At 31.9% G+C, this 26,475-nt stretch overlaps 1 protein-coding gene and 1 long non-coding RNA gene across 12 annotated transcripts in view; one reads left to right on the top strand and one right to left on the bottom strand.

The window, feature by feature from the left end:
- Window positions 1-2,476: 2,476 nt before the first annotated feature.
- The window catches only part of LOC127726180 (cyclin-dependent kinase-like 5), a 62,256-nt gene continuing 38,257 nt past the window's right edge, over window positions 2,477-26,475 (bottom strand). For 6 of the 11 annotated variants that reach the window (XM_052233448.1, XM_052233449.1, XM_052233447.1 and 3 more), the window contains 11 exons: window positions 24,995-25,184; window positions 24,714-24,794; window positions 23,555-23,727; window positions 20,490-21,324; window positions 19,398-19,523; window positions 18,223-18,334; window positions 17,593-17,727; window positions 11,762-11,897; window positions 10,566-10,650; window positions 9,261-9,488; window positions 2,477-6,731 (listed from right to left, as the gene is read on the bottom strand). In XM_052233448.1, coding sequence (XP_052089408.1) covers window positions 6,444-6,731; window positions 9,261-9,488; window positions 10,566-10,650; window positions 11,762-11,897; window positions 17,593-17,727; window positions 18,223-18,334; window positions 19,398-19,523; window positions 20,490-21,324; window positions 23,555-23,727; window positions 24,714-24,794; window positions 24,995-25,184 — 2,389 coding nt within the window. In that variant the 3' untranslated portion in view covers window positions 2,477-6,443. Of the gene's footprint in view, window positions 6,732-9,260; window positions 9,489-10,565; window positions 10,651-11,761; window positions 11,898-14,061; window positions 14,086-16,357; window positions 16,409-17,592; window positions 17,728-18,222; window positions 18,335-19,397; window positions 19,524-20,489; window positions 21,325-23,554; window positions 23,728-24,713; window positions 24,795-24,994; window positions 25,185-26,475 lie in introns of all 11 variants that reach the window. The other 5 variants (XM_052233450.1, XM_052233454.1, XM_052233453.1 and 2 more) reach the window with 5 other exon arrangements.
- On the top strand, window positions 14,092-16,331 carry LOC127726182 (uncharacterized). Its single transcript, XR_007993355.1, has 2 exons — window positions 14,092-14,289; window positions 14,457-16,331. It is a non-coding gene; the product is annotated as an uncharacterized LOC127726182 (long non-coding RNA).

The following is a 26,475-nucleotide window of genomic DNA, read 5'->3' on the forward strand; positions in this document are numbered from 1 at the left end:
AGACCATGACCTGCAGGGAGCAGAGCCTCGAAATAGTCGTCAAACTGATGTGAACTGATAGTTATGCAACTTTTTAGAAAATATTTTTGATCTACCACAAGTAGTTCCTATCAAACTGATTTAAGCAGAAAACTTAACATTGTTGACGCCCCAATTGACAAAGACCCAGCCATCAACAGGAAAAGGGGCGAAAGATACCAAAGGGACATTCAAACTCATAAGTCGAAAATAAACTGACAACGCCAAGGCTAAAAAAGAAAAAGACAAACAGACAAACAGACAAACAATAGTACACAAAACACAACATAGAAAACAAAAGACTGAGCAACACGAACCCCACCAAAAACTGGGGGTGATCTCAGGTGCTCCGGAAGGGCAAGCAGATCCTGCTCCACATGTGGCACCCGTCGTGTTGCTCATGTTAGTACAAACACGGTAATAAGTCTAATTCGGTAGGTCACATTCGGGAAAAGGGGACGGGATTGTAGTTACATTAGGAACATATCCGCTATTATCTGTGAAACGGATATTCCGTAACGGTCAACCAACTCGTGATGGCGTCCGTAAAATTTACGAAGGGATGATTTCAACTTCACCACTTGGAACTCTTGGTTTAATAGCTTCCTTGTGAGCAGCAACCCTCTATCAAGGAAATCATGATAGGAAATACAAACCCTGGAGTATCGTATCAACTGGGAGATATATACTTTGTATGCAGGCGCTGCTGGAATGTTGCTACATAAAAATGGAAAGTTCACAATTGGGAAGCTGAAATCATCTCTTTTGTCATAAAGTTCAACCGACCCTCATTGTCAATTTCTAGATGTAAGTCAAGATATGAGGCAGACTTAACTGTATCTGTTGTATCCTTTATCTCAAGTTCGATGGGATAGATGCGTTCAACATAGTCACCAAATTTAAAATTATTTAGTTAGAGAACATCATCTATGTAGCGGAAAGTAAAGTTAAAGGATACTGCTAACTTCTTTTCTTTCTTCCTAAGAAGTTCCTGTATGAAGTCAGCCTCATATGAATAAAGGAACAAATCGGCAAGAAGAGGGGCACAGTTGGTTACCACGGGAATGCCGATTGTTTGTTGACAAACACGTCCTCCAAACGTAACAAATATGTTGTCAATCAAGAAATCAAGCATCTTGATAATGTCAGTTTCAGAGAATTTTTTGTTAGAATCAGAGTGATTTTTTACAAAGTAGGATTTTTCCCTCCCTACGAGCAGATACTTGTATCTACGCTGGCCATTCTTTTTTAAGAAACAAAGCAGGACCAACTCTTTCAATTTGTCTTTTAGTTTGGAATGGGGAATACTTGTGTAAAGATTAAAGAGTCTTAGATTGTATGTACTCTAAAAGATCTTTGGAATTTTTTAGTATCCACATCTGATTCATGCCACCTCTTGAAAAGGTAGTTTCACAATAACTATGAAGCCCGGCTTTGATTGCTGATAAAATTGATGTTAATAATTTAGAAAGAGATTTTGTGGAGCTCTTTGAAGACCCAGCAATATACCATTGTTTGTAAGGACACTTATGTAGTTTAGGTATCCAATACAGTGATGGAAGATCCAGTTCTTCATCTTTGGTTGAAATTCCAAAGGAACATAGAACAGACCTATGATTATCCAGGATTTCCTCTTTAGTAAGTGTTTTGGGGGTATATGTTGAGTTTCCAAGTGAATTGTCAATACCTAATTCATTTATCAAGCAGTTTATGTACTGTGATTTACACACAAAAACGATGTTGTTTAAGGCTTTATCTGCGGGGACAACAACATATTTGTCATGGAGGTAGGACAAGTGTTTAGCAACATTTGGGTCTTTAAAGATTGATGTAGCATGGGTATTAATAGACCCATTCAGTTTCTTAATTCTGATTTGTATCAACGACCTCACAGCCTTAATCCATTCGGAAAGAGTATCTACGTCTTCTTTCTCGCGTTTAACCCATTGCCTAGCATAATCCTCGACTGAATCCATCAGTATTTTGAAGTTGTGTATCCAATTGATGGATTTAGGCTCATGATGTTTCGGGCCTTTGGATAACACTTTTCGCAGAGAAGTGTTATTGACAATAGTTGGGTCACCAGTAATAACCTGGCCAGCCGGATTATATATGAATGGGGAACTAGCACAGGTGCAATAAGGAGGTTTAGACTTGAAGTCGTCAATATTGAGATCCTGCAACACGTGTTTGTAATTGAAAATTGCAGTTGCAATTGGTTTGGTATAGGTATAAGAAATGATAGGTACAGACTGATCTTTAAAATAGGGAGGTATTGAGTGAACTAATTTATGATGAAGGATATTGCTCAAATTGATGGCATCACGACCTTTGTTGGCAAAGGAAAGTTTAAGAAAGGATCTTTTCTCTTTTTCATCTTTTCCAACAGCTGCCTCAGACGCCGGAAAGCAACATCTATGTGTGGCCTTCAGGGAGACAAAATTAATACAACAAAAAATTAGTATCATTTTAATTTATTCATCCTTAATATAACAATGGCACATAAATATTTATGGACGGTTTCAATGTATAAATATTTGTATAGGGACAATGTTGCAGCATATAAATTAATCTAGTATGTATCAAAGTCATCTATTACAAGGTTATACTTTCTGGACTGTATATAGACATTTTTTTTTGCATTTAAAGAGAAAACTGTCAATGTATAAATTCAATGCTTATTTCCTTTCAAAACATCCTGAGATACTACTTCAACAAATGTATTGATGTTTTTACTCATTAGATTTAATGTCTTAAAAATAAAGAGATACCAATAATGTATATAGAGAATCAGTATAACATACCTAAATGATAATACATGGAAAATGCTGCAAAAGATACAACAGTTGTCACTGTGTTAGAAAACAGTTTACAGTAGTTCTAAGGTTTAAAGTGATATGTGTAACTGAGTATAAACTAAAGGAAAAAGTACTTGTAGAAATGTAATACTAAAATCTCATATGAAACAGAATAAGAACCTGAGTTAAATTCATTCGAAAATAATATTTCTTTCTGATTAATCTCCAATAAAACAAGTTGTAAAATGCTATCTCACTAAGTTATAAGTTTTTAGATAATATTAAAGCAATGGATCCTTTTTAACTGAGGTAGAATCACATACATATAAATTATAATACTGAAGATTTCCATAAACTGAGTATACTGTGTGTAAATATAATGCTTGTTACTATAGATCAGTTAGAATAGAGCCTTTTAGAAGTATCAGTCCATAAATGAATCATGCATCTATGAAATAAATAATAAACTGTTAAAAAAAATATATGTTACGAAGATGTGGGGTATGTGTCAATAAGACCGCAACCCTAGGGAAAAAAAATCTTGAGGGCAACATACAGTCTTCAACAAGACAGGTGACTTTACAATATGTCAAGTTCAAAACATCCAAGTCCTAAAATTAAAAAGAAACAATAAATGACCTGCCATTAACAGATATATTTTTCCAGAAATGACCTTGGTATCATTCAGATCTAGTATGTGTTAACTGATGAATATATCAAAACAATTTTATCACAATTTTCTTATGGCCTTTGCTTGTCATCAGATAACCTTAAAATAGGTTAAAAGTAGGTCAGCTATACTGAAAATATTATTTGATTTGTGACTACAAATATGTCAAACATGATTCATATATGGAGTGTATCTTCAAAATGATGCTGCTTAAAATTTGTCCCCAAGTTTGGTTCAAAGATTACAAACATTTTCAATCTATAACACTATCAGAATAAGGAAATTTATAAAACAATAAAATTCATGGCCATTTTACAAATAAATAAAAGCAACAATTTGATATGATAAAACAAAATATAAAACTGTATAAATTCTATATCACATATGTCTATTAGGTACTATTATCAAAACACTAGATGCTGTATAAAACTGATATCACAAGATACAAGTTAAACACTGGATGGTGTATAAAACTGATATCACAAGATACAAGTTAAACACTAGATGTTGTATAAAACTGATATCACAAGATACAAGTTAAACACTAGATGTTGTATAAAACTGATATCACAAGATACAAGTTAAAGCATTTCAGCAATAATGAAATAAAATGAACACAATTCATATATCTGTACAAATTATCTGCATACATGATGGTCAATGATGGTCAGTCACAGAAAAATTTAGTGACAATTTCAGTTCACAGGAAATCATTACACAATGTGGAAAGAACAAGTTCACTTTTGGGGATATATGGTTAGTAATTTCAACTTCATCATGTACCCGTATACCAAAAAGGCCACAATTTGGTTCTTAAATGAATCCATTTCAATAGCCACAAATTGATGCTATGTTAAAACAATCTCTTCAAAATATACATCATGGGATTCAAAACCAGCACATTTTGGAGATGTTGTCATTATATGTTGATTTTTTGCATTTAATGGACCTAAGAGCTTTAGAACCACAACCTAGGATCCAAAATGTTCTGTGACAAAATTTTTAATTGTAAGAATAATGAAACTCCACTATTTCATTATGAAATCAATAATATTTTTTATCAAGGAAGGAGAGACAATTTAGTCCACTTCATGACATTATCACTAATTTTACAGAGAGCTCCACATAAATAGCACTTTTTTCATTACCTAAAATAGCTCTCTATTTATAATCTTAAATAAAAGAACAGAGTTCCAATGTCCCCCGCATTGCACATATTTTATCTATCCAAGGTACAAGGGCAATAACTAAATAAAACACTTTTTTTTTGGAGCGTTATTGAGGCCATTTTCCATAAATTTAATATTTCCAAGGGACATTACTCTTTTAAAAAAAGTCGATCGGCCACCATTAGAGAACTTGTCCGAGATATTGCTGATATTTACCTAAGTATAAGTTTTATAAAAATCTGGCAAGAATTGTACCTGTGAGAGCGCTAATGAGGCCATTTTCCATAAATTTAATATTTCCAAGGGGCATAACTCTTTTATAAAAAAGTTGATCGGCCACCATTATATAACTTGTCCGAGATATTGCTGATATTAACCTATAGTACAAGTTCTATAAAAATCTGGCAAGAGTTGTCCCCGTGAGAGCGCCAACAAGACTGGACGGACGCCCGGTATTTCCATGTCCCCCGCCACACGTTATGCTGGGGACAATAAAGTGGTCAAAAATGCTCTCCTAAATATTTCAATTCAGCCTTTAACGACTTTGTTTATTGTGACTAAAAATGAAATAAAAACAGTTATTACAAAAGTATGAGATCACTTGAATTTTCTTCCTTCTGAGATTCACATGCCTTTACTTAAATGACCAAGGGGTTGTTCTCTTCAAATGAAAAAGAAAAGGATATGGTGTATAAATTTATGACACAAAATCACTACTCATACATAAAAACACCATAACAAGGAAACAGCATTATGATTGCTGTTCTTCATCTCAAAGTCACAGTCAGGTCTTCATCATAGAGCAAAAACAATCACTTCGCTGCAATTTTAAGACAGCCCCTACATTGATGCATTGGTTTGAGTAGAAGTTCTGATGTCAGGTATGCAGACAATTTTATACATTATATTTCAAATTTCCATCAAATGTTTGATACAAACCCAAATTGGATGTAGTAAAATAAATACCAGCATATAAAAGTATTGATATTTAAATAAAATAAAGGTACTTATCCATGGTAAGAATCTTAATTTAGGAAATTTTCTCTACATTCTTTTGTAGTGTGTATCAATCCATTAGATTTGACAATATTATTACAATATACTTTGGTAATATATACTTTATTATAGAAATGATATTCTCCCTCCAATCATCAGTCTATGATACAATCACTTTAATACTATCATACAATGAAGGCTGTTACAAGTCAATGTACTAAAGTACATAAAAAAGAGGCAAATATTTCCCATTTGTTGTTAAACTTTGATTCTTTCTTTTATAATCTCAATATAAGTGGTTCATAATATAGTATCAGTATACTAACATTGTTTTAATCACAGAAATTTACATTACTTTTACTCCAAATATGGTAGTGTTATTGTTAGTAATTGTCAAAAAAGGTTATCAAAGTTCCAATACTTGACCATCTCCAAATAATGCTGTACTTTCTCTCAAACAGAAAATAGCTTGACCATCTCCCAATGGAAAACAGCTTGACCATCTCTCAATGAAAGATAATTCTTTACCATCTCGGACCCGAAGATAGCTTGACCATATCCAAATGGAAGATAGCTTGAAAATTTTTAAATAGAATATTAAGGATTTTTATATTAACAGTTTTAATCAAGTTCTTTTTATTTCTCTTTACAAAATTTGGTAAATTGGGTCAGGCATTTACAAGAAAGATCAGTTTTATTTGATCTTATTAAGATTTCTTTCCTGAAACGACGTTCCTTCCTTCATTTGTCCTTGCTGAACATTCATTCTACTACAAAACATATGACATACATTTAAGTGTTATCCCTGCCTCTATAATCAATGTGTGGTTTGCCCTTTCCACTTTTTAAAGGTCTTAATTCCCCCGGTTCTCGTGGTGAGTAAAAGTCCTGATTATCGTCTAATACGGACCCAGGCCTAGATAACCAGCCTGGTCTAAGGTCCACCCCTGTAAGGCGTGTGTCTGATTCAGATTTATTGTGATGCCAAACTTGGTCCATCCCTGTCAATGTTGATTGATGGGTATTTAGATGTAGTAGATGAACTCCAGATGATTTTTGTAATGGTTGTAATCGAGGATTCTGTAAGTATAAGAATAATGGAATTCATTATAAATAATCATTGATGATACTGTTGATCTTTTGTAAATTTATACCAATGTAAATACAGGGATCATTATGAAAGACGATGGTCAGTCACTCCACGATGAATTTGAACACCAAATTGTTAGTTTCTTAAAACCTGTTATGAATACTCATACACGAACATGTGTTTAGTTCCTTCAGCATATTGAACAATTAAAACAATTCAATTTAAAATGAATTAATACTGTTCTTTAGTACTGTAATATGAATTAATACTGATCTTTAGAACTGTAATATGAATTAATACTGTTCTTTAGTACTGTAATATGAATTAATACTGTTCTTTAGTACTGTAATATGAATTAATACTCTTCTTTAGTACTGTAATATGAATTAATACTGTTCTTTAGTACTGTAACATGAATTAATACTGTTCTTTAGTACTGTAATATGAATTAATACTCTTCTTTAGTACTGTAATATGAACTGTTCTTTAGTACTGTAATATGAATTAATACTCTTCTTTAGTACTGTAATATGAACAAGCATTCTGAGAGTATTGCATGGCAATACATAGTCCCCTACCGGGTAAAAATTCATTATACTGGAACAAAAAGCTAACTTGTTATATAACTTGTCATGGTGTAAACAAAATCAAGTCAATATCTTCAATCATGACTAAAAACAGTGTGGAAAACTGATTAAATGAGTGAATTTTTCAAGTCCAAGGACCATAACTCTGCACAAAATTATCAGACCGAAACAAAATTTCGAACTTGATCTGTATAACTTGTCATGATAAAACTATATAGATATAAGAAGATGTGGTATGAGTGCCAATGAGACAACTCTCCATCCAAGTCAAAATTTATAAAAGTAAACCATTATAGGTCACAGCACGGTCTTCAACACGGAGCCTTGGCTCACACCGAACAGTAAGCTATAAAGGGCCCCCAAAATTACTAGTGTAAAACCATTCAAACGGGAAAACCAACGGTCTAATCTATATAAAAAACGAGAAACGAGAAACACTTATGAACCACATCAACAAACGACAACTACTGAACATCAGATTCCTGACTTAGGACAGGTGCAAACAAATGCAGCAGGTTTAAACGTTTTAATGGTACCAAACCCTTCACCCTTTTTCTGAAACAATAGTGTAACATCACAACATAGAAAGACACACTATAAAATATCAACTGAAATAGCTTAACTCAATCATATTAACACCATTGAACATACACTGAACAAATAAATTTGACCTATGATACAATGTAAATACGAAATAAATAAACTAAGGGAAGAATAATAAAAGTAACATGTTATATCGGTATGAAATGTTAAACAATTAAAGAAAAACAATCTGCTCGAACAAAAATATCAGCCGTTTGCAATAACTTTAAACACAGGTAAATGAAAATAATTTTGTTGTAAGGTATATGTATACAGTTCCAATAGAGAAAGGAAATATACCAATTATCAATCAATATCTTCAAGCATGATAAAAAAAAAGTGGGGAAAACACTTTAACATTAGATATGATTAATAGTTCTCTAAAATTAGATATGATGTAATACAGTGTATATCTATTTTTCAAATTATAATCAAATATAATTAATAGTTCCAAATATTTTTTCTTTTATTTGTCACAAACTAATATAGATTTGTAACTTATCTATAAAATGTCAACAATTTTTATCTACACAATGTAATGCAATATATACATTAATAAAAATAGATTATTATCTAATTAAAGGATTTCACTTCATAATTTTTTTTTATATATATATAGCATTCAGAAAATTAGTTTATACAAAATAAAAAACAAACCTGCCAAAAAATTCTTCAAATAATTTACCAAAGAATGTCTTTTAAAAAATGAGTTATCTCCCTTTGTACAGAAATATGGTTTAACATAGTACTCTAACATTAGATATGGTCCAGAGTTATGGTCCATAACTCTGGACTAAATCATCAGACCGGAACAAAATTCGAACTTGATCTATAACTTGTCATGGCAAAACTATATACCAAGTATCAAATCAATATCTTCAAGAACGAAGAAAAAAAGTGTGGACAGCTGATTTGCCGGACTGACGGATGGACAGACGGACGGACAGACAGACGGACAGAGTGCAAACCTAAAGTCCCCTTCGACTTCATCGGTAGGGGACTAATTAATACTCTTCTTTAGTACTGTAATATGAATTAATACTCTTCTTTAGTACTGTAATATGAATTAATACTCTTCTTTAGTACTGTATTACCTGAGAAAAGTTTGAAGGAAATATTTGTTTAAAGACTGGACATAAAGTGAATGTTATATAGCCCCCAATCCTAGAAATAAAATATCTTTTAATCTTAACAATACATGTATCATTTTTTGTTAGAAGCTTATGTAAAGTGTTGGGAATAAACATTTTGACAAATCAAGAATGCCACTAAAATTCTGTACAAAACTGGAGTTCTAATTTCAAAATGTTATCATATATGAGGTTTATCACTATGAGCCTTAATCATCACCTTGTCTATTGGTGTCTTTGTTCTTTTCCGTAGTGATATTTGTTTGCCGTATTTGCTTTCATACATATCCTTTGACATGTAATCTCTGTTTTGTAGAGGTTCTCTGGCAGATATCTGAGCCTCACAGGAATCCTCATCCATCTGATCAAAATCTATCCGACTTGTTGTCCGTGACGGATTAAACCGACTGGTTGGAGTTACTCTTCCCATATTATCATTGGCTAATATCTGAAAAATCAATACACAAATACTGTCTACAGGAGGCTAGAGAATTGTATTTATGTTCTCGTCACCTATCTCCTTGTCCTTCAACTAGTAGCGCCAAGGGGCAACATCTTCCCAAACATTAAGAAAGATGAACTTTCCTTAATAACAAACTCAATAGAACAGTATTGGTCCTAATGTACAAAACCAAATTCTATGCTCATGTTCATTTCAAAATATAAAATTCAAATTTAAATAAACTGCAGGATCCTAGTAAACTGAATCATTAATCTGCAATCATTTAGTGTAGCTTGTAATGACAAAGAAATCGTTCAACTCTAATTTAGATTGAACTGATTCAAGTATAAAAGAAGAATCTATTTCTTAGAAATTTCTAATACTTTATAGCTCTTGATAGTTTTACCATAAGGAAATTGGTAAGATAAAACTCAGTAAATTTTAACTCAGCAAATATATACCACTTTACAGTAGCCATTTTGATTGATTGCTGTAAACATCAGAAGATTTTTTATTCAAGACACCATATGTTTCTTGCCCAAACCTTTTTTAAAGTGCCACCTTAAAGGTTATAAACCAACAAATGAAAATGAGGGACACAAAGTTATGCCAATAATTACTAATGTTACTTTTAGGTCAAGTAAGCTAAACAGGACTGCCAAAGAAAACAAGATCATTTTCTAATCACAAGAATTGCTGATCCTTCCTAAGAATTAACTTGCGATGAATGTCACAAAAAAACTTAAAAGAGAAAAAATTCATGAACATTTCAGTACAAGTTATCTAGGTTTTTTTGTGAAAAGAGCCTGTGTGTTCATCTAGGTTTTTGTGGTATTTCCTTTTCTCAGTGTTTAGCTTTCAGTTTTTATTAGTGTATTCAGTCTTTTCATTATTTTATTTAGAGCTTTGTGCTGCCCATTTTCATTATTTTATTTAGAGCTTTGTGCTGCCCATTTTCATTATTTTATTTAGAGCTTTATGCTGCCTATTTTCATTGACTTAAGGTGTTTGATTGCACCTTTGGTATCTTCTCTGTCTTTTTTTGTCTACGAAAGTGAGAATCACGCTAGATAAAACAAATACCTGTAAAAATTTCTTTTTCTTTTTTTTCTTGGCAAGTTGATGCATAACAGAACCTGAATGTAGTTCCGTGTTTTCAACAGGTCGCCTAAAAATAGATATTGGTAAAAGTGTTATCAACAATTCGCCTAAAAATAAATATTGGTAAATAGTTCACAATGTACATTAATAGAAAATAAAATACCACACTATACTGTTTTCAATCACATTCAAATTTAAAATAAGGTTTTCAGATAATGTTTAAGTTAGCTGAAGCTTAATGGCACAATTTTACTGTAACATCGTTAGATAAAAAGTTTTAAAAAAAAATAAAATATGATTTTTTTTGTTTTTTATTCCAAACATTTATAAAAGCGGAACTGTGAAATAATATTTCCAGTATCTGCAGTCATTTTGGTTCAAATTTGCTTAAAAACATCACTGATGTATTATTGGCTTGCAAGTCAATAATTCAATCTCATTTGAATCTGTATTCATACAAACTTCATTTTGTTATAAATCAAATATGAGAATTTGAGTGGAAAGGGTGAAGATGAATTTGACAACTAATGGCCTTGAAAGTGATGTCATGATTACAATTTGTCAGATTTTAAGGGGGAAAAATAAAAGTTTATTTTCTGGCTCTTTGTTGCAAAATTAAAATAATACAGCACAAGTACTACACAAAACAAGTATTCAGTAGTTCGTCGTTTGTTGATGTGGTTCATAAGTGTTTCTCGTTTCTCGTTTTTTATATAGATTTTTTAAAACATCTTTTTTTTTAACCAATTTTGACTTTGCCTTTCTGTCATGATACATATATATTTTTATGCTATGTAACTGTCTGATTTATAATTTTTTATATATTTTAGTTATGCTGTGCAATCATAGCAAAAACTTGTCTGTTTATAAGATGTTGATATGTTAGGAACCTGTTGTTCAGTGGTTGTAAACCGTTTGTTGATGTGGTTTATGAGTCTTTCTTGTTTCTCGTTTTTTATATAGATTAGACCGTTGGTTTCCCTGTTTGAATGGTTTTACACTAGTCATTTTTTGGGCACTTTATAGCTTAATGTTCGGTGTTAGTCAAGGCTCCATGTTGAAGGCCGTACTTTGACCTATAATGGTTTACTTTTTACACATTCAATGGAGAATTGTCTCATTGGCACTCATACCACATCTTCTTATATCTATGATATGTTAGTTGTGTAAATAGCTACCATGAAGTCTCTTGACCATAAGTTCTATTATTATAGGTCGTCTGTGATGTCACTGGTTCAGGGTTCAGGTTCATGTATTTTGTATGTGGTCTAGCTTGAACTGCTTGATTGGTTGGTTCTCTGTGGAAACCAATATCTAGAACAAACAATAAACTATATCATTATGAAGCCTTATAAAAACTATGAGAAGGAATTTAACATAAGTAAGAGTTAACATATCTGTGTATTACATTCTAGCAATATATATACAAGTTATATATGACTATCATAACATAAAATTTAACAACAACAAAATATCATCAAATGCCAAAAGTGAAACAAAATAAAGTTTGCTAAACCCTGTCTTACACCTATGTATTATGTGATATAGTGTAAATCATGCTGTACAGCTCAGCATAGGCCACATCACATACTAAGTAATATGTGATGAGCTGTTGGAATAGGTCACTTTTCCAAGCTTCATAATTATATGAAAAGGGGCGAGAAATTTTGATTAAATACATGATAAGGTTGCTGATTATATCCTAAGTATCTGAAACTTTTTTGAAAGGATGTGAAAGGATGTGATTAAAATTATTTGTTAAATGATCTGACATTTATCAAGTCTATTTTAACTGTCCTTGGATATAGTAATATAGCTATGTGTTTATTTTATTCAAAAAATATATGATAAGGAATGTATTTTGGATTTTCTAAATCTGTGAAAAGGGTGGCATACCTGATTTTAAATCACTCTCCCACAAAACGATTAAAGTGCCCCCCCCCCCCCCCCCCCCCCTTTTACCCCTTATATTTAATCCTAAAGACAAATAGGGTTGATATGAACTCCTGCAAAGATTTCAGTAATCTGATTTCTTGCTTAAGAATGACATTTGTCCTATAAAGTGCATGCATATAAATATCTGGATATTTCTTCTACAGTTTAACAAAAAGATTACTAATTATCAACTAAATTACTTTGATGAAAAGTGACTACAACGATGATCCTATTAACATAGCATGGGTAATAATGTGTTGTCTGTCAATGTTTAAATTCTAAACTGATAAGTATGGATACTATACAAAAATATAATATAAATGCTCTAAAATAACTCGAGTATTTCATCTTAGATTAGCTAATATCTCATTGACATATTGTACAGCGTTGACGGCCCTCACATTCTGTTTACAATATTATAAATTAATATTTTTTTAAATGCTAGTTCTTGTAGTTCAAGAAACATAACAATTTTAAAAGGTTAGCCTGAAAAAGCAATATTTATGTAATTCCTTGAAGGCAATGTATTAAATGACTGCAGGCAGTAATAAATGGTAACTCCTAATTCTACAAAGCATCTATCAATATTTGGTGCAAGGCAAGATAACAGAGACTGGCCAAATATGTCATAGTAGTTCTGATCTACTGAAGCAAAGCATCAACATCAAGGATGGAGAGTGCATTATTAAATACAGTAAATATATAACCTGACTACTGCATTTTATTGTAATCAATAAAATATGTCTCTTCTAGAACTGGGCCTAGCTACATGATTGTAGGTAAACAGCCATAAAATGTAACCAAAAATAAATAAAAATTCTGCAAATGTAATCTGTTGTTTGAAGTCTTACATTAAAGTTAACCTTTATCATCAAAAAATTGGACTTTGACATACAACTTAACCTTTATCACCAGAGGATTGACCTCTTGCATTATACTTAGCATTGAACACCAGGAAACTGAACTATTACAAACAACTAAACCTTTAACACCAGTGGATTGACCTCTTGCACTAAATTTAGCCTTGAACATTCGATAATTGATCTCAGACAAACATATAAACTTTAACACCTTAAAACTCTAAATTAAAGATTACAAAGTATCAGAACCAGTAGCACTATGAAATATGATTCATGTAACTTTCTTATCTTATGTCACATAGTCATTCTCTCTGAAATACATTTAAAATCAGTATCTCAGAACAGCTTAAGGATGCTCATATTGAGATCGAACTTTTATAAGGCTAAACCAATGGCTCTTAGTCTGTAAAACTGACAAAGAAAAAGATGAGTAACTTTATCAAAAGGTGAACATTGATCATTCTCAATATAAAGATAAAATTCAAATTTTACAGAAAGAAATGTGCCATATATTATATATATAGTAAAGAGAACTTCTAAAAATATAAGGGATGTATCCAAGAAACAGAATATTAGTTCTCCCTGACAGTAGTGTTAAATTAATTATCCCCACTTCCAATAACTGATTGTAAGTCATCATTCAATAGTTTCTCCCTCTTTCCTTAGATACATTTCATATTTACCCACAATGCTAAGTGTTACAGATCCTGAAATTACCAAATAAACTACTGTGATAATTCATATCATTAGTATAACCCATGTCTTTGTTAATACACATAAATCTTACTCAAATAACTAACTCTTATTGATAAAATTAAGTTTGGTTAACAATCAACAGCTGTTATCAAAAGAACATTAAAAGTTAGAGTTAATTTGAACAACAAATCAATGTCTACAGAAGCAAGTCTGAGGTTAACTCAAATGAAGAGTTTTGTTGACAACAGTATGTCAGGTTAACTCAAATGAAGAGATTTTGTTGGCAACAGTATGTCAGGTTAACTCAAATGAAGAGATTTTGTTGGCAACAGTATGTCAGGTTAACTCAAATGAAGAGATTTTGTTGGCAACAGTATGTCAGGTTAACTCAAATGAAGAGATTTTGTTGACAACAGTATGTCAGGTTAACTCAAACAAACAAATCTTGTAAGCACAAGAAAGAGTAGGGTTAACCTAATCAACTAACTAACTTAAACATCTAACATATGTTAACATCAGTAAGTCTACAATTAAGTTGAACAATCTACTTTTCCTAACATAAATGTAAAATTATCCAACTTTACAAATCAAATCTTATCAGCAAAAATAAGCAATTTTAACTGAGACCATAATCTCCTGTTAACACAAGTTAGTATGTTAGTTACTTGAACACTTAACTTCTATTAACACTAGTAACACTGGGGTTTACTTGAACAAATAACTCTTATCAACACAAATAAGTTTGTGGTTAAACCGAGACTTTTTCTTGTTAACACATGTAAGTCTGTGGTTAACTCATATGACAGACGTTTGTTAACAAAAGTTAATCTGGAATTGACTCTTGTTTACAAAAATGAGTCTGTGGTTAACAAATAACCAACTCATGATAACAAAAGTAAGCTAATAGTTATTAAATTACTTAGGCATGTTAACATAAGTTAGTCTGTGGTTAATAAATAACCAAGTCATGTTAACATAAGTTATTCAGGGGTTATCAAATAACCAACTCATGTTAACATAAGTAAATCTAAAGTTACCAAACAACCAACTCAAACAGCATTAGCAAATATTGGGTAAAGAAATAACCAACCCTTGTTAACAGTAAACAAATAACCTCCTCTTAATAACACAAGTTAGCTTGTGGTTAACAACCAATCAGTTCTTGTTTAACCAAAATATCTAATTTGCTTGACCAATCAACACCTTTCAACACAAGTTAACCCAACAAATGACTGACTGCTGTAATCACAAGCTGGTCTGTTATATACACTAATGACTGACTGCTGTAATCACAAGCTGGTCTGTTATATACACAAATGACTGACTGCTGTAATCACAAGCTGGTCTGTTATATACACAAAAGACTTGACTGCTGTAATCACAAGCTGGTCTGTTATATACACAAATGACTGACTTCTGTTAACAACAGCATGTGTGTCATAAACTAGAACTACCAATTCTTGTGTACACAAGTTAATACAGTGAAACTTGAACAGTCAACTCTTGTGTACACATGTTAATACAGTGATAAACTTGAACAATCAACTCTTGTGTACACAAGTTAATACAGTGATAAACTTGAACAGTCAACTCTTGTGTACACAAGGTAATACAGTAATAAACTTGAACAATCAACTCTTGTGTACACAAATTAATACAGTGTTAACTTAAGCAGACAAGCTCTGTTGGCATGTGTATGGCAAAAGTTAGTTTATGAACAACCAACTGTTGTAAACCCAAGAATTAAATAACTTATTCCTATTGATTCATTGATAATGAATTGAATTAATTTATAAACTTTAAAAATAATAGCACAATGTATATATTCATTTGGAAACAGTCCTGAAAATCTAAACAAAAATATCTATATCTGATAAAAAGATCTAAGTTCCAATAAAGCAATTCTACAAAGCACAATCACATAACATCTATTTTGTTAAACTTATGTCATGTGATCTATCCCATAATCCAATGATCCTAACTGCACAAAACAGAGAGTAGAACAAAAAGAAAAGGAGTGAAGAGTTTCAGATCAATACTGTGCAGAAAACAGACCACAAAATGACTTCTTTTTTAACAATATATTCTGAAAAGGGATGTTACTGAGTGGTCAATCTTAATTTGAAATCAAGATAAAGAAAGAGAAAAAGATTATGCAAAATGCATTGTCTGATATTAAAAATTATCAACAACTTAATACAATATGATTTTTTAAAGTAAAATGTATAATATTATTCACTTTGAAGAAGTCATTGTTGTGAACAAACATCTGTCAAAATATACCTGGTGTTGGACTTCTTGGTGAAGTATATTCCCTCATTGTAACACTCCCATCTAAATAAACATATCAACCATTAACAATGTGCACTTCCAACTTCATGTGAAAAACGTTACTAGTGTAAAAGCTGTGAAACAATCTCTGACATTGATTGGTCCAGAGATTGAATAAGTTTCAGTCCCTTTCAATAGGCTCTGTGACAAACATTTAGACAAGGTCCTTGTCAAAAGATCCATGGCTACACAGTTTTGGTCATGTAACTTAAATTGTAGATATGGTATTGGTGATTCCTTTTGCTGTTAAAAGTTTCTGTCTATCTTAAATAGTTTTCAAAGATAATAAGAAGTAATACTATGATTTGATGAAAATTGTCATTTCAGTGCAAAAAGTCCCTCCTTAGGTCAATTGATGGTTTGAGTCATTTAATTATTTATTTTTAGATCTTGTATAATTACTTATTTCTTTTGCTGTTTACAGTTTATGCTTATCTTTTAAATTTACGAAAATAATAAGCAAACACACTGATTAGTGAAAAATCATCATTTAAGTGCATCAACTCCTGTAATAGAGTCTCCACTTTTGGTTAAAGTAATATTGTAAATTTTAATATTTGGAATACCTAATCACTTTCTTGATTATAGTTATTTTTCTATCTATTATATAGTTTTCAAGTTGAAGGCAAAACCACAAAAATGAGTAAAACTTTTTTTATTTAAGGGCTATAACTTCTATAGAGATAATTGTTGTAGAAGTGAATAAAAGGTAGATCTTTACATTCTTAACAATTTAAGCTTGTCATATTTTCTGCATCCATGAAAGTTTTCAAGATACTACATAACTACTAACATTGTACCCTTTTGTTAAATTTTTGGCCATGACTGTAATTTTCTTTTATAAACCAAATTTCAATTTACAGACAATAATCAAAACATTCCCATGATCAATCATGTCAAGTTTGGTTTAAACTGGTTCAGCAGATCCCGAGGAGATCTTTGAATAACTAACGAAGCCAAGTGATGACAATAGCTCACATGGCCATAAGCAGTTAAATGAGCTGGAAATGTCAAGTAAACCCTATTAGCTTGTGAATTCAACATGCCAATTGACTGAAATGTACCCCTGTATCTAGCCATTCACCATGCTGACAAGACATTGAAGTTAAAACAAATACACTCTTTACATTGTGCCTTTCAAGCTAGCCATTCACCAAGCAGACACAAAATGTATTATAAAATTAAACCTAGTGTTTTAGATCTGTTAAGAGCAGGAGGCTGGATTTGTTTTATAGACACTGCAGGCTGTGTACCTCGAGCTGTCTGGATATTCTGAACATTTTTCATTATAAGAATTTCACGAGCTTGCTGAAGGTTGTCGTCTATTTTGAAATACAAGAATAAATAGTGAAATCAGTTTCTCTAGGCAAATTAAAATTAAGCTATGTTTTATGTAATGAAAACAAGAGACACAAATTGTTGCAGTTGGCTTCATTCTGACTTCATAACTACAACTGTTTATTAATCTAAGTACTGTTTCTTTAAAAACAAATATAGGGTCACTGAACTTCTGTACATATTACTTACAAATTATTAGTCAACAGACAACTGACCTGTTGGTTTGTATCAATAGGTACTAGTGCTGTATGTAAGACATCCTTATTTCATTAGTATTATTAAAGGAATTAGGTCACTGGAATGTATTTGTTATGAAGGAACTAATAATAACTATATATGGCACTAGAAAAGTAGCAATTCAAATTTAATAAATCATATGAGCAAAATAATATAAAATAAATTAATTAAGGTTTTTTTGTAAATTCTAACTGGACAAAAAAAGATAATTTTCCAAAGTTTATCTGGTTTCCCCCACCTACCATAGTACTGGTTCCTGCTGCGTTTGTTGACCTGCATTCCATTCCCTCCATAGTTTATAAAGCTACTCTCTCTATACTTGGACTGTTGTATGTTTGTGTCTTGATTTTGCAACTAATATCAAATATAAAAAATCAGTATTTAAGGCAAAATATAGTGTAAATTGTTCTGTGGAACCCCTTGTCTTGCCTGCTATTGCTGCTGTCAAGGTAGAAGTGTAATATTCACTGCCAAAAACTAAGTCTTTTTTTTTAAGTAAAATAAGGAAATCTTGAAACTTAATACCTCAAACTCAATTCAATTAAAATGAAAGTGAGAATAAAATAAAACAAAAAAAACAATCCATGCAAATATGATGTTTTAAACAATTTACTGACCTAATTGCTGTTTCTGGCAAAAAATCGTCAGATTCTTAACTAATTAAATCTAGATAGCGATTATTTTCTATGCAATTAACTGAAAGGCCACTCTCACCTCACTGCAAAGTATTGTATGAAGTTTGGCCACTGGCTCTATACATGTTGCTGAGACACAGTTGTGTAAACAAATATCTAAAAGCAAGTTAGGACTGAGTGTGCAAAGATTTTTTTCATTGTGCTTTGTAAACCTAAAATGTATATACGTCTTTCAAATTCGTGCATTTTCCTGTAAATTTTCTGATGTAACAATGCTTTACGCACAGTAAGAACCAATTGTTCCATGAAGTTGTTTAGGCTGATTGACGTCATGTCAGCCGGTGTAACTCATTCATGAGATTGGTGTTATATTTGAAGGAATTTTTGAGTTATCTCCCATTGTCCACTGACTCCATGTACATTGTAAGAAGAACAAATAGATATTCATTCACTATGAAAAAGAAACTTTGTAATGTGTGTAATTTGGTAAACTCAGTATCTCAGTAGGTTTTAAACTGTATCCGCGTGAGAAAGAGAATAGAATGCTTCATATCAAAAGACGATGATGTCATGCTTTTGAATTTACCAAGAAGATCTCGAATTTAATCCTTTTTTTTATTTTTGAGGTAAGAGAGTCCTGCTTTGCCTTCAACATGTACTTACTTTATAAGATTTACAGATAATCTGTCTGTAATTGTCCGTATGAAAGATCCTTTACAACTTACATTAGCATCAGATAATCTGTCGGTTATTAACTGTATAAAAGATCCCTTACTACTTACTTTAGCATCAGATAATCTGTCTGTTATTGTCTGTATAAAAGATCCCTGGTGTGGTTTTTCCTTCTTACGACCTAATGTACTTGACTTTATTCTTTGGAGTTCTTCTTGCATAGCTTTGTCTAAGAACTGAAACAGAAATATAAATGTTAATATTTCTAAATCCTTTCATTTTGTTTTGAAATTATGTAATTGCTGAGGACTAAAATTGCAGTTCTCTCTGGCAAAAAAAAATCTTAGATAATTGTGGCTATACTGGTTAGACCTTTTTGGGTTTTGATGCTGTTCAATGTTTATAAATTTTGCTTTCTGATAGTTTATCTCAAGGATACCTGATGAAAGTTATTATTTTTTTATCAGTATCTGGCTTTTATATCTTATCTGTTAGCCAATGTATCACTATTGAGACTGTTGAGTCTATAAGGAGCCAATAAGACAACTGTCTATGGATATGTAACTTGATGGTTATGGTATCTAGATCTGGTAAAGAACAATACAAAACAAAATGTCTGAAATCTAAGTGTCTGAAATCTAGCAAATTGTAAATCCTATACAGCCAAGAGATTCAACAAAAGTATTTGACTTATCCGATGTTTAAGTCATCCAAGGTCACGAGCTCCTTCCATATTTTTCCCCCATTTCAATAGTAATTGTGTATTGTCAACCTGGTATGTTAAGATGGAAGACGTATTTTATATTTCAATCCATCTGCATAGATAGTACATGCTATATTAAAAAAAAATATTATTTCATAAAAAAGGAGACAAAATATACACATCAGATATTTACAAAGATGAGGAAATATAAAATACAGAAACAAAAATTGTGGAATGAAACAAACCTTTGCAGGTGCGTGTATTAAACTCTCCTTTGCCACTATCTGTTATAAAGTTTTGGGTCATATATTTTTTTTATCAGTTTTGTTAAAATTATTAAATTTATTTTCTTGGATTGGGTTTATAAACTCATGCCGTAATTATCTCAGGTAAAATGTGTTCCACAAATATAAATTTCCACATGATCAAACATCGTAGGTGTCCACAAAGAATAAGATTTAGTTGACATTCTGATTGTTATACAAACATATTGACTTACTTTTTTCCTTTCCTGCTGAGGACTGCCATGTTTGTCTGCCAGAGTATTCGGAGCTTGAACATTAACGGTATAAGTGGAGGGTTTATTAGTAGATATGTAAGTATTATTAGTCCTGCCATCTCTAGGCGTTGGGGGAGGCTGATCGGGAGGAGTACTGTCTTTAGGTTTATATATTCTAAAATCTAAATCTGGAGAAGTCTTTTTCTTGAGGTATTTAGATTCTGTAAATGAAATGTCTAATTCTTCAGTTGTTGGTGTACTACTGCTGTCCTTGGACATTGTTTCGTCTTCACTAACGTCCGTCCGTGATTCTAACGACACATTGTTGAAGTATTTGAATTCAGCATTAGTTCTATCTAACTGATACATCTTTTCTGTTTCAAACTTATCTACATTGGCTTTAGAATCCACATTTTCTATGGTAAATTTTTTATCTTTTGGTGTCCGTGGTATAATTGATTTTGCGGGAGGAGAGGCTCTCCCATTTTGCACTACTACAGACTTTTCAATGTTAAACATTTTTTCCTGTTCCATTTCTCCATTCATATTTTCTGATTGACTAGCAAATGTAATTCCTTTCTGTTTAGCAGAATTTTTGCGTTTATCGTCTTTTTCCATCATTTCTATATCAATTCTGACTTTGGGTTCACCATTTTGTTTATCAGCGTTACTTTTTGACACATTTTTAGCCTGTTTGATATATTTACTTTGTGCCGGTGTAGGAGTATATACATCTTCTTCAGTGTCCATTTTCTCTTCCTGTCGTTTGTTAAGGTCCTCATTATTTTTGGGTCCTGTTCCAGGTCTTGTCATACTTAAATTTTTCAAATTTTCACTACAAACACAAATATCAAATATTATATCTTACATAACATTAGGACTATAATGACAATATGTACATACCTATATTAGCTAGGGTTAGGGTTAGTTGTGTGGATACAACCTGGAATTTGTCAAATTTCCAAAGATAAATGGACAATTTCCCTGTTACAAACATCAATTATTTCAGTACAAAACCTGATTTCATCTACATTGTGGCCTTCAATTTCTTAAGGGGACCCAACCCATATGGGGCTGTAATATATTAACTACTATTCTCAGCCCTTACCTAACACTATCCTTAAAACATAACTTTAACTCTAAATTTAACCCTAACCCTAAACTCAACCATTACTCTATAGAAAATGGTTCCTGTAAGGAAATAAATGTCCGTATTATGATTCTGTATAACCTTAATACCTAAAATGACCTCTGGTTTTTATCTTTGGCAGAAAAGGATTAACTTTATCCTAATTTACACAAGTCAAAACAATAATTTTGCACTTTTTGGGTCAGGGTTAAAACAAGAGTGATAATTAATCAATAAAAGTTCCAGGGAAAACAGCAAGATAGTTGTTAAACTGCTTTTGCCTAAATCGGTAAACAATTTGTAGCTCCAAATAAGACTAAGATGGTCACAGAAAACTGTAAAATCTTAATTAATACATTGTATCTCTATTTGTAATCATTTGATGAAAAAAAAGATTCTATGTGAGACAACATTTATTGTATCCAATTATGATCATGTAAAATACTTAAAAAAAAAAAATAGAAATAATTCAATAATAAACAATTATAACTTAGTTGTTGAGATAAACTAAATAAAGATTAACGAATGAGTAGAAAGTCTGAATATTCTAAAGATGTTGACAGATGTTCTAAAGTGAAATAATATTCATATATGGACAAAACAAATATTTAGAAATTAGATTTGCATGTTTATTGGGCAAGTGACTTTCTGTTGCTTTTTCGTATATCATGTGTATAATATAAAAATAAGGAGATGAGGTATGATTGCCAATGAGACAACTATCCACCAAAGTTCAAATACTGTAAATTTAGAAATTATTGCAATGTTTTTATTATTGTGAAAAATGCGACAGGGTTGTAATCGCAATAATTTAAACTCACATTTTGGATTTTTTTAAAATGAATGAAGCGGAATTTGTCTCAGTATCCCAAAAATAATAATCGCATTTTGGTCTAAAATGACAAATTCGCAATAATAAATGCACACTTTAATTTCTGAATTTACAGTAACTATGTTTTTGTTGAATCAATTATTCTAATGCAATTTTTATGTAACAATTTTTTTCATTGGCTAAAAGTTACCGTCAAATCCACAGTTGACCAGTCGTAACTAAGGAGGGACCCGCCATTTTGAATTCATGGATAAACAAATGTTCGATTACTACAATATTATCGAAAATAAAACAGCACCTACCTCAAAATCGCCGTTTTGATGTGATTTTATCCAAATTTGAATCGTAGAAGTAACGAAATAACCTTCAGTTTGTAAGTTTTTATTTGTATGACTCATGTTTAGCCATGACGTCTTTGCGCCAAAATCATTCATGAAGTTTCGCGGAATTATTGTTTAAATTTCAAATTTATACATTTTTTCAAGCTCTAACGTATTATTTCTTTTTGTAATGCATTAGAATCGGAATAACAGTACTGTAGTTGAAGAGTTGCCACCATCAATTTTGATTTGACGGTCGCAAATATCCGTTTTACTGTCTCTGCTACGCGTCGCCAGTAAAACTGCGTTTGCGACCATCAAATCGCCAATTGACGGTGGCAACTCTTCAACTACAGTACAGTTATTCCTTAATTCACCTTTTTTCCTGTCTTGTATTTACATGTTGACTTTGTAAGGGGAAGCGACTCTTATTGCAACTGTTTTCTACTGAGCCTGATCAGTGAAGTGTGTTCGAATAAATCATTCTTGCATGCTATTACTAATTGTTAGTACTGAACCACTGACTTGGCTATCAAAGTCATTCTTACATATCGTTTCTAATTTCTTAGAAAATGCTTGGTCAGTTGAGCTACACTTGCATGACTTACTGAAATATTTAGCCGGTCACTTTTGCATGCTGTTTTTTTTTTTTATATTTTGAAGGGTTGATTCACTAACTTTAATAGTCAACTAAGTCACTCTTGCGTTTCTTTTGTTATAAATTTTATTTTCTGACCTCATCAGTGTGTTTTTTCTCTTTCTTTACTAAAATACAAATATTTACCTGTTAACTTGGTCAGTCAAGTCACTTTTGCGTTTTTTGCTAGCACTATGATTGTTTAAACGTTTAATGGTAATGTGTTGATTACGATTGAGAAGTTGCTGAGTACGGAAGGCAGGATGTTGAAGGCAGTCATCAATAGTATATCTATCTCCAGGTTCTAGTTTTAATGTATTCTGTTAACAAACAAGGAAATCATTTCATTACAAATCATGTTTTCTAAAAAATATGATCTTGAAATAATATTTATATATAAAGATTTGCGCAACAATATTAATACAAGACGGTAATATACGAAGAGGATGTTTATAGATTTTGTCCTTATCTGTACAGTATCCGGGGTTTATTTTGATGCATAGACTTGTTCCTTGACCTAATTCCACCTCCCCATTGCAACATCAACACCCCTGTCACATAACCTCACCTTCTGCAGCCAAATCAACATCCCTATGTCATATAACCTCCCCATAGCAACCAAATCAACATCCCTATGTCATATAACCTCCCCATAGCAACCAGATCAATATCCCTATGTCACATAACCTCACCTTCTGCAGCCAAATCAACATCCCTATGTCATATAACCTCCCCATAGCAACCAAATCAACATCCCTATGTCATATAACCTCCCCATAGCAACCAGATCAATATCCCTATGTCGTATAACCTCACCTTCTGCAACCAAATCAACATCCCTATGTCCTATAACCTCCCCATAGCAACCAGATCAACATCCCTATGTCGTATAACCTCACCTTCTGCAACCAAATCAACATCCATATCTCACATAACCTCCAAATAGCAACCAGATCAATATCCCTGTGTCACATAACCTCCCCATAGCAACCAGATCAATATCCCTATGTTGTATAACCTCTCCTTCTGCAACCAGATCAACATCCATGTGTCACATAACCTCCTAATAGCAACCAGATCAATATCCCTGTTTCACATAACCTCCACAAAGCAACCAGATCAATATCCCTATGTTGCATAACCTGCCCATAGCAACCAGATCAACATCTCTATGTCTTGCATAGGTTTTTTTTTTTTGGTAAAAAAAGTTTTGTAATAAAATTTTTATCTTATTATCAGATGAAAAGCTGACACTAAATTTGATCTTCTATAAAACAGTGAACTCTTGCTTTATTTATAATCTTACCTCCATAAAGTCTATCAAGACACCACTGAGTATTCCTTGGTAGCGTTTCTGTATCGTCTGTGGCCTGACTACAGAAGGAAACTGAAAGTACAACATAAATCATGATTACAGGTATCCTTGGTAATGTTTCTGTAATGTCTGCGGCATGACTACAGAAGGAAACTGAAAGTACAACATAAATCATTGTTTCATCTGTGGCAGTATCAAAGTTTATAGTATAAATAACATCCTTTTTTTGTTAGTTTTCTCAAACAATTTTTACAGGTTGTACACTTTCTTACCTTAAGACCAGAAAATCGAGGATTTGTGTAGAACATTTTCATCTGATCTGGGGTCAGCTGTCCCATGATTTTCTGTATAACATATAACTGGTCAATTTCACTCTCTCCTGGAAAAAGAGGTTGGCCATCACTGAGTTCCCCCAGTATACAACCTATGGACCATATGTCAACAGGTTTACCATAAGCAGCACTGAAAGATAAATAATCAAATATAACAGATTTATCTCTCCATAAAGCATAAGATAAAAAACGTTCAATGGGGTTTGTTTTTATAATTTAAAAACCAGTAATTACCATCTGAAATTCGTCTGCTAAATTGACTGAAAAGATAATAGACAAAATAATATATATTTGTAAGTGAGTGAAATCTACTCACACTGTTAGGTTGTACCTTTATTATTCGATTTGAAATTGTTTGAGTTAGACGAAAAATATTTCTTTTGGGCAAGCTTTATTTAGTTTATTTGTATGTGTATCTTTTGTATTGTGTTATATGAATATTTTTGTGTGTATATTATACTTATTTATTTATGCATGTATGTTAACTCAAGCTGCCAAAATTAAACTATTACTGGTTTATATCTTCTTTATTTGAAAAATTCATACTACCATATATGTTTTTAATCTTTCCAGAAATACTGCAATACTTGAATGTACCAAAAATATTTCTAGGGTATTGATTGTTACACCTCTTCTTCTATGTGATGACTTTAACAGAACTAAGTTTTCTTCACATTGAAATTATTACACTGGTTTAAATACTAGCGAATATACTAGTCAGTTACCCAAAAAAACAAATATTTCAATAAACTGGTCTAATTTCCAGAAGATGGCCATCAGTTTGTAAGCTTGATAAGAAATAATAACATGCCACATATTATTCCGACAGAAAAGGCTTGTACCATTGTGTAGAGAAATAAATGTAGATTAACGATTTATCATAAGTTTTATTGGGAAAGACGACCGTGAAATAGAAAAAAATCACACCAAGTGTCGTTTCAGTAAAATGCCAGATGAGTACCTTGTATTAAGTAAAAGGGATACAAGTTTGTACAAATAATAGATACACAAATATTTTTTTTGCTTTATTTGTACTTGTACAAATAAAGTTTCCTGTTACCCTGCTTCCATGTTGGGCAAGCGGTAATGTAGAAATTTCTTTTTGTGTTACAGTTCATAATGGGTTCTCTTCGCAGTTCGTGTTTAAGCTATGTCGATTTCTTTGAAAAATCCGACAAAATGATGTGGATTTAAACAAGTAAAGCTATAAGTGCAGGGTGTAAATTGCAAGATAAATATAAAATGTATTTTTACTCAGCAAGCCTCGTTTTTGGTCCTGTTTCTAAATATTGTACAAATAAATATTATACTTTCCGACAATGAACATATATTGTATATTAACAGAGATAATTGCCTGTGTTATATCTATGTAAAAGTTCTACAGACTTGTACCATACTGTTGTGTATGCAAATTCAAGTAA

The sequence above is a fragment of the Mytilus californianus genome, unplaced genomic scaffold (genome assembly GCF_021869535.1).
Source record: "Mytilus californianus isolate M0D057914Y unplaced genomic scaffold, xbMytCali1.0.p SCAF_17, whole genome shotgun sequence".
Taxonomy (NCBI): Eukaryota; Metazoa; Mollusca; class Bivalvia; order Mytilida; family Mytilidae; genus Mytilus; species Mytilus californianus.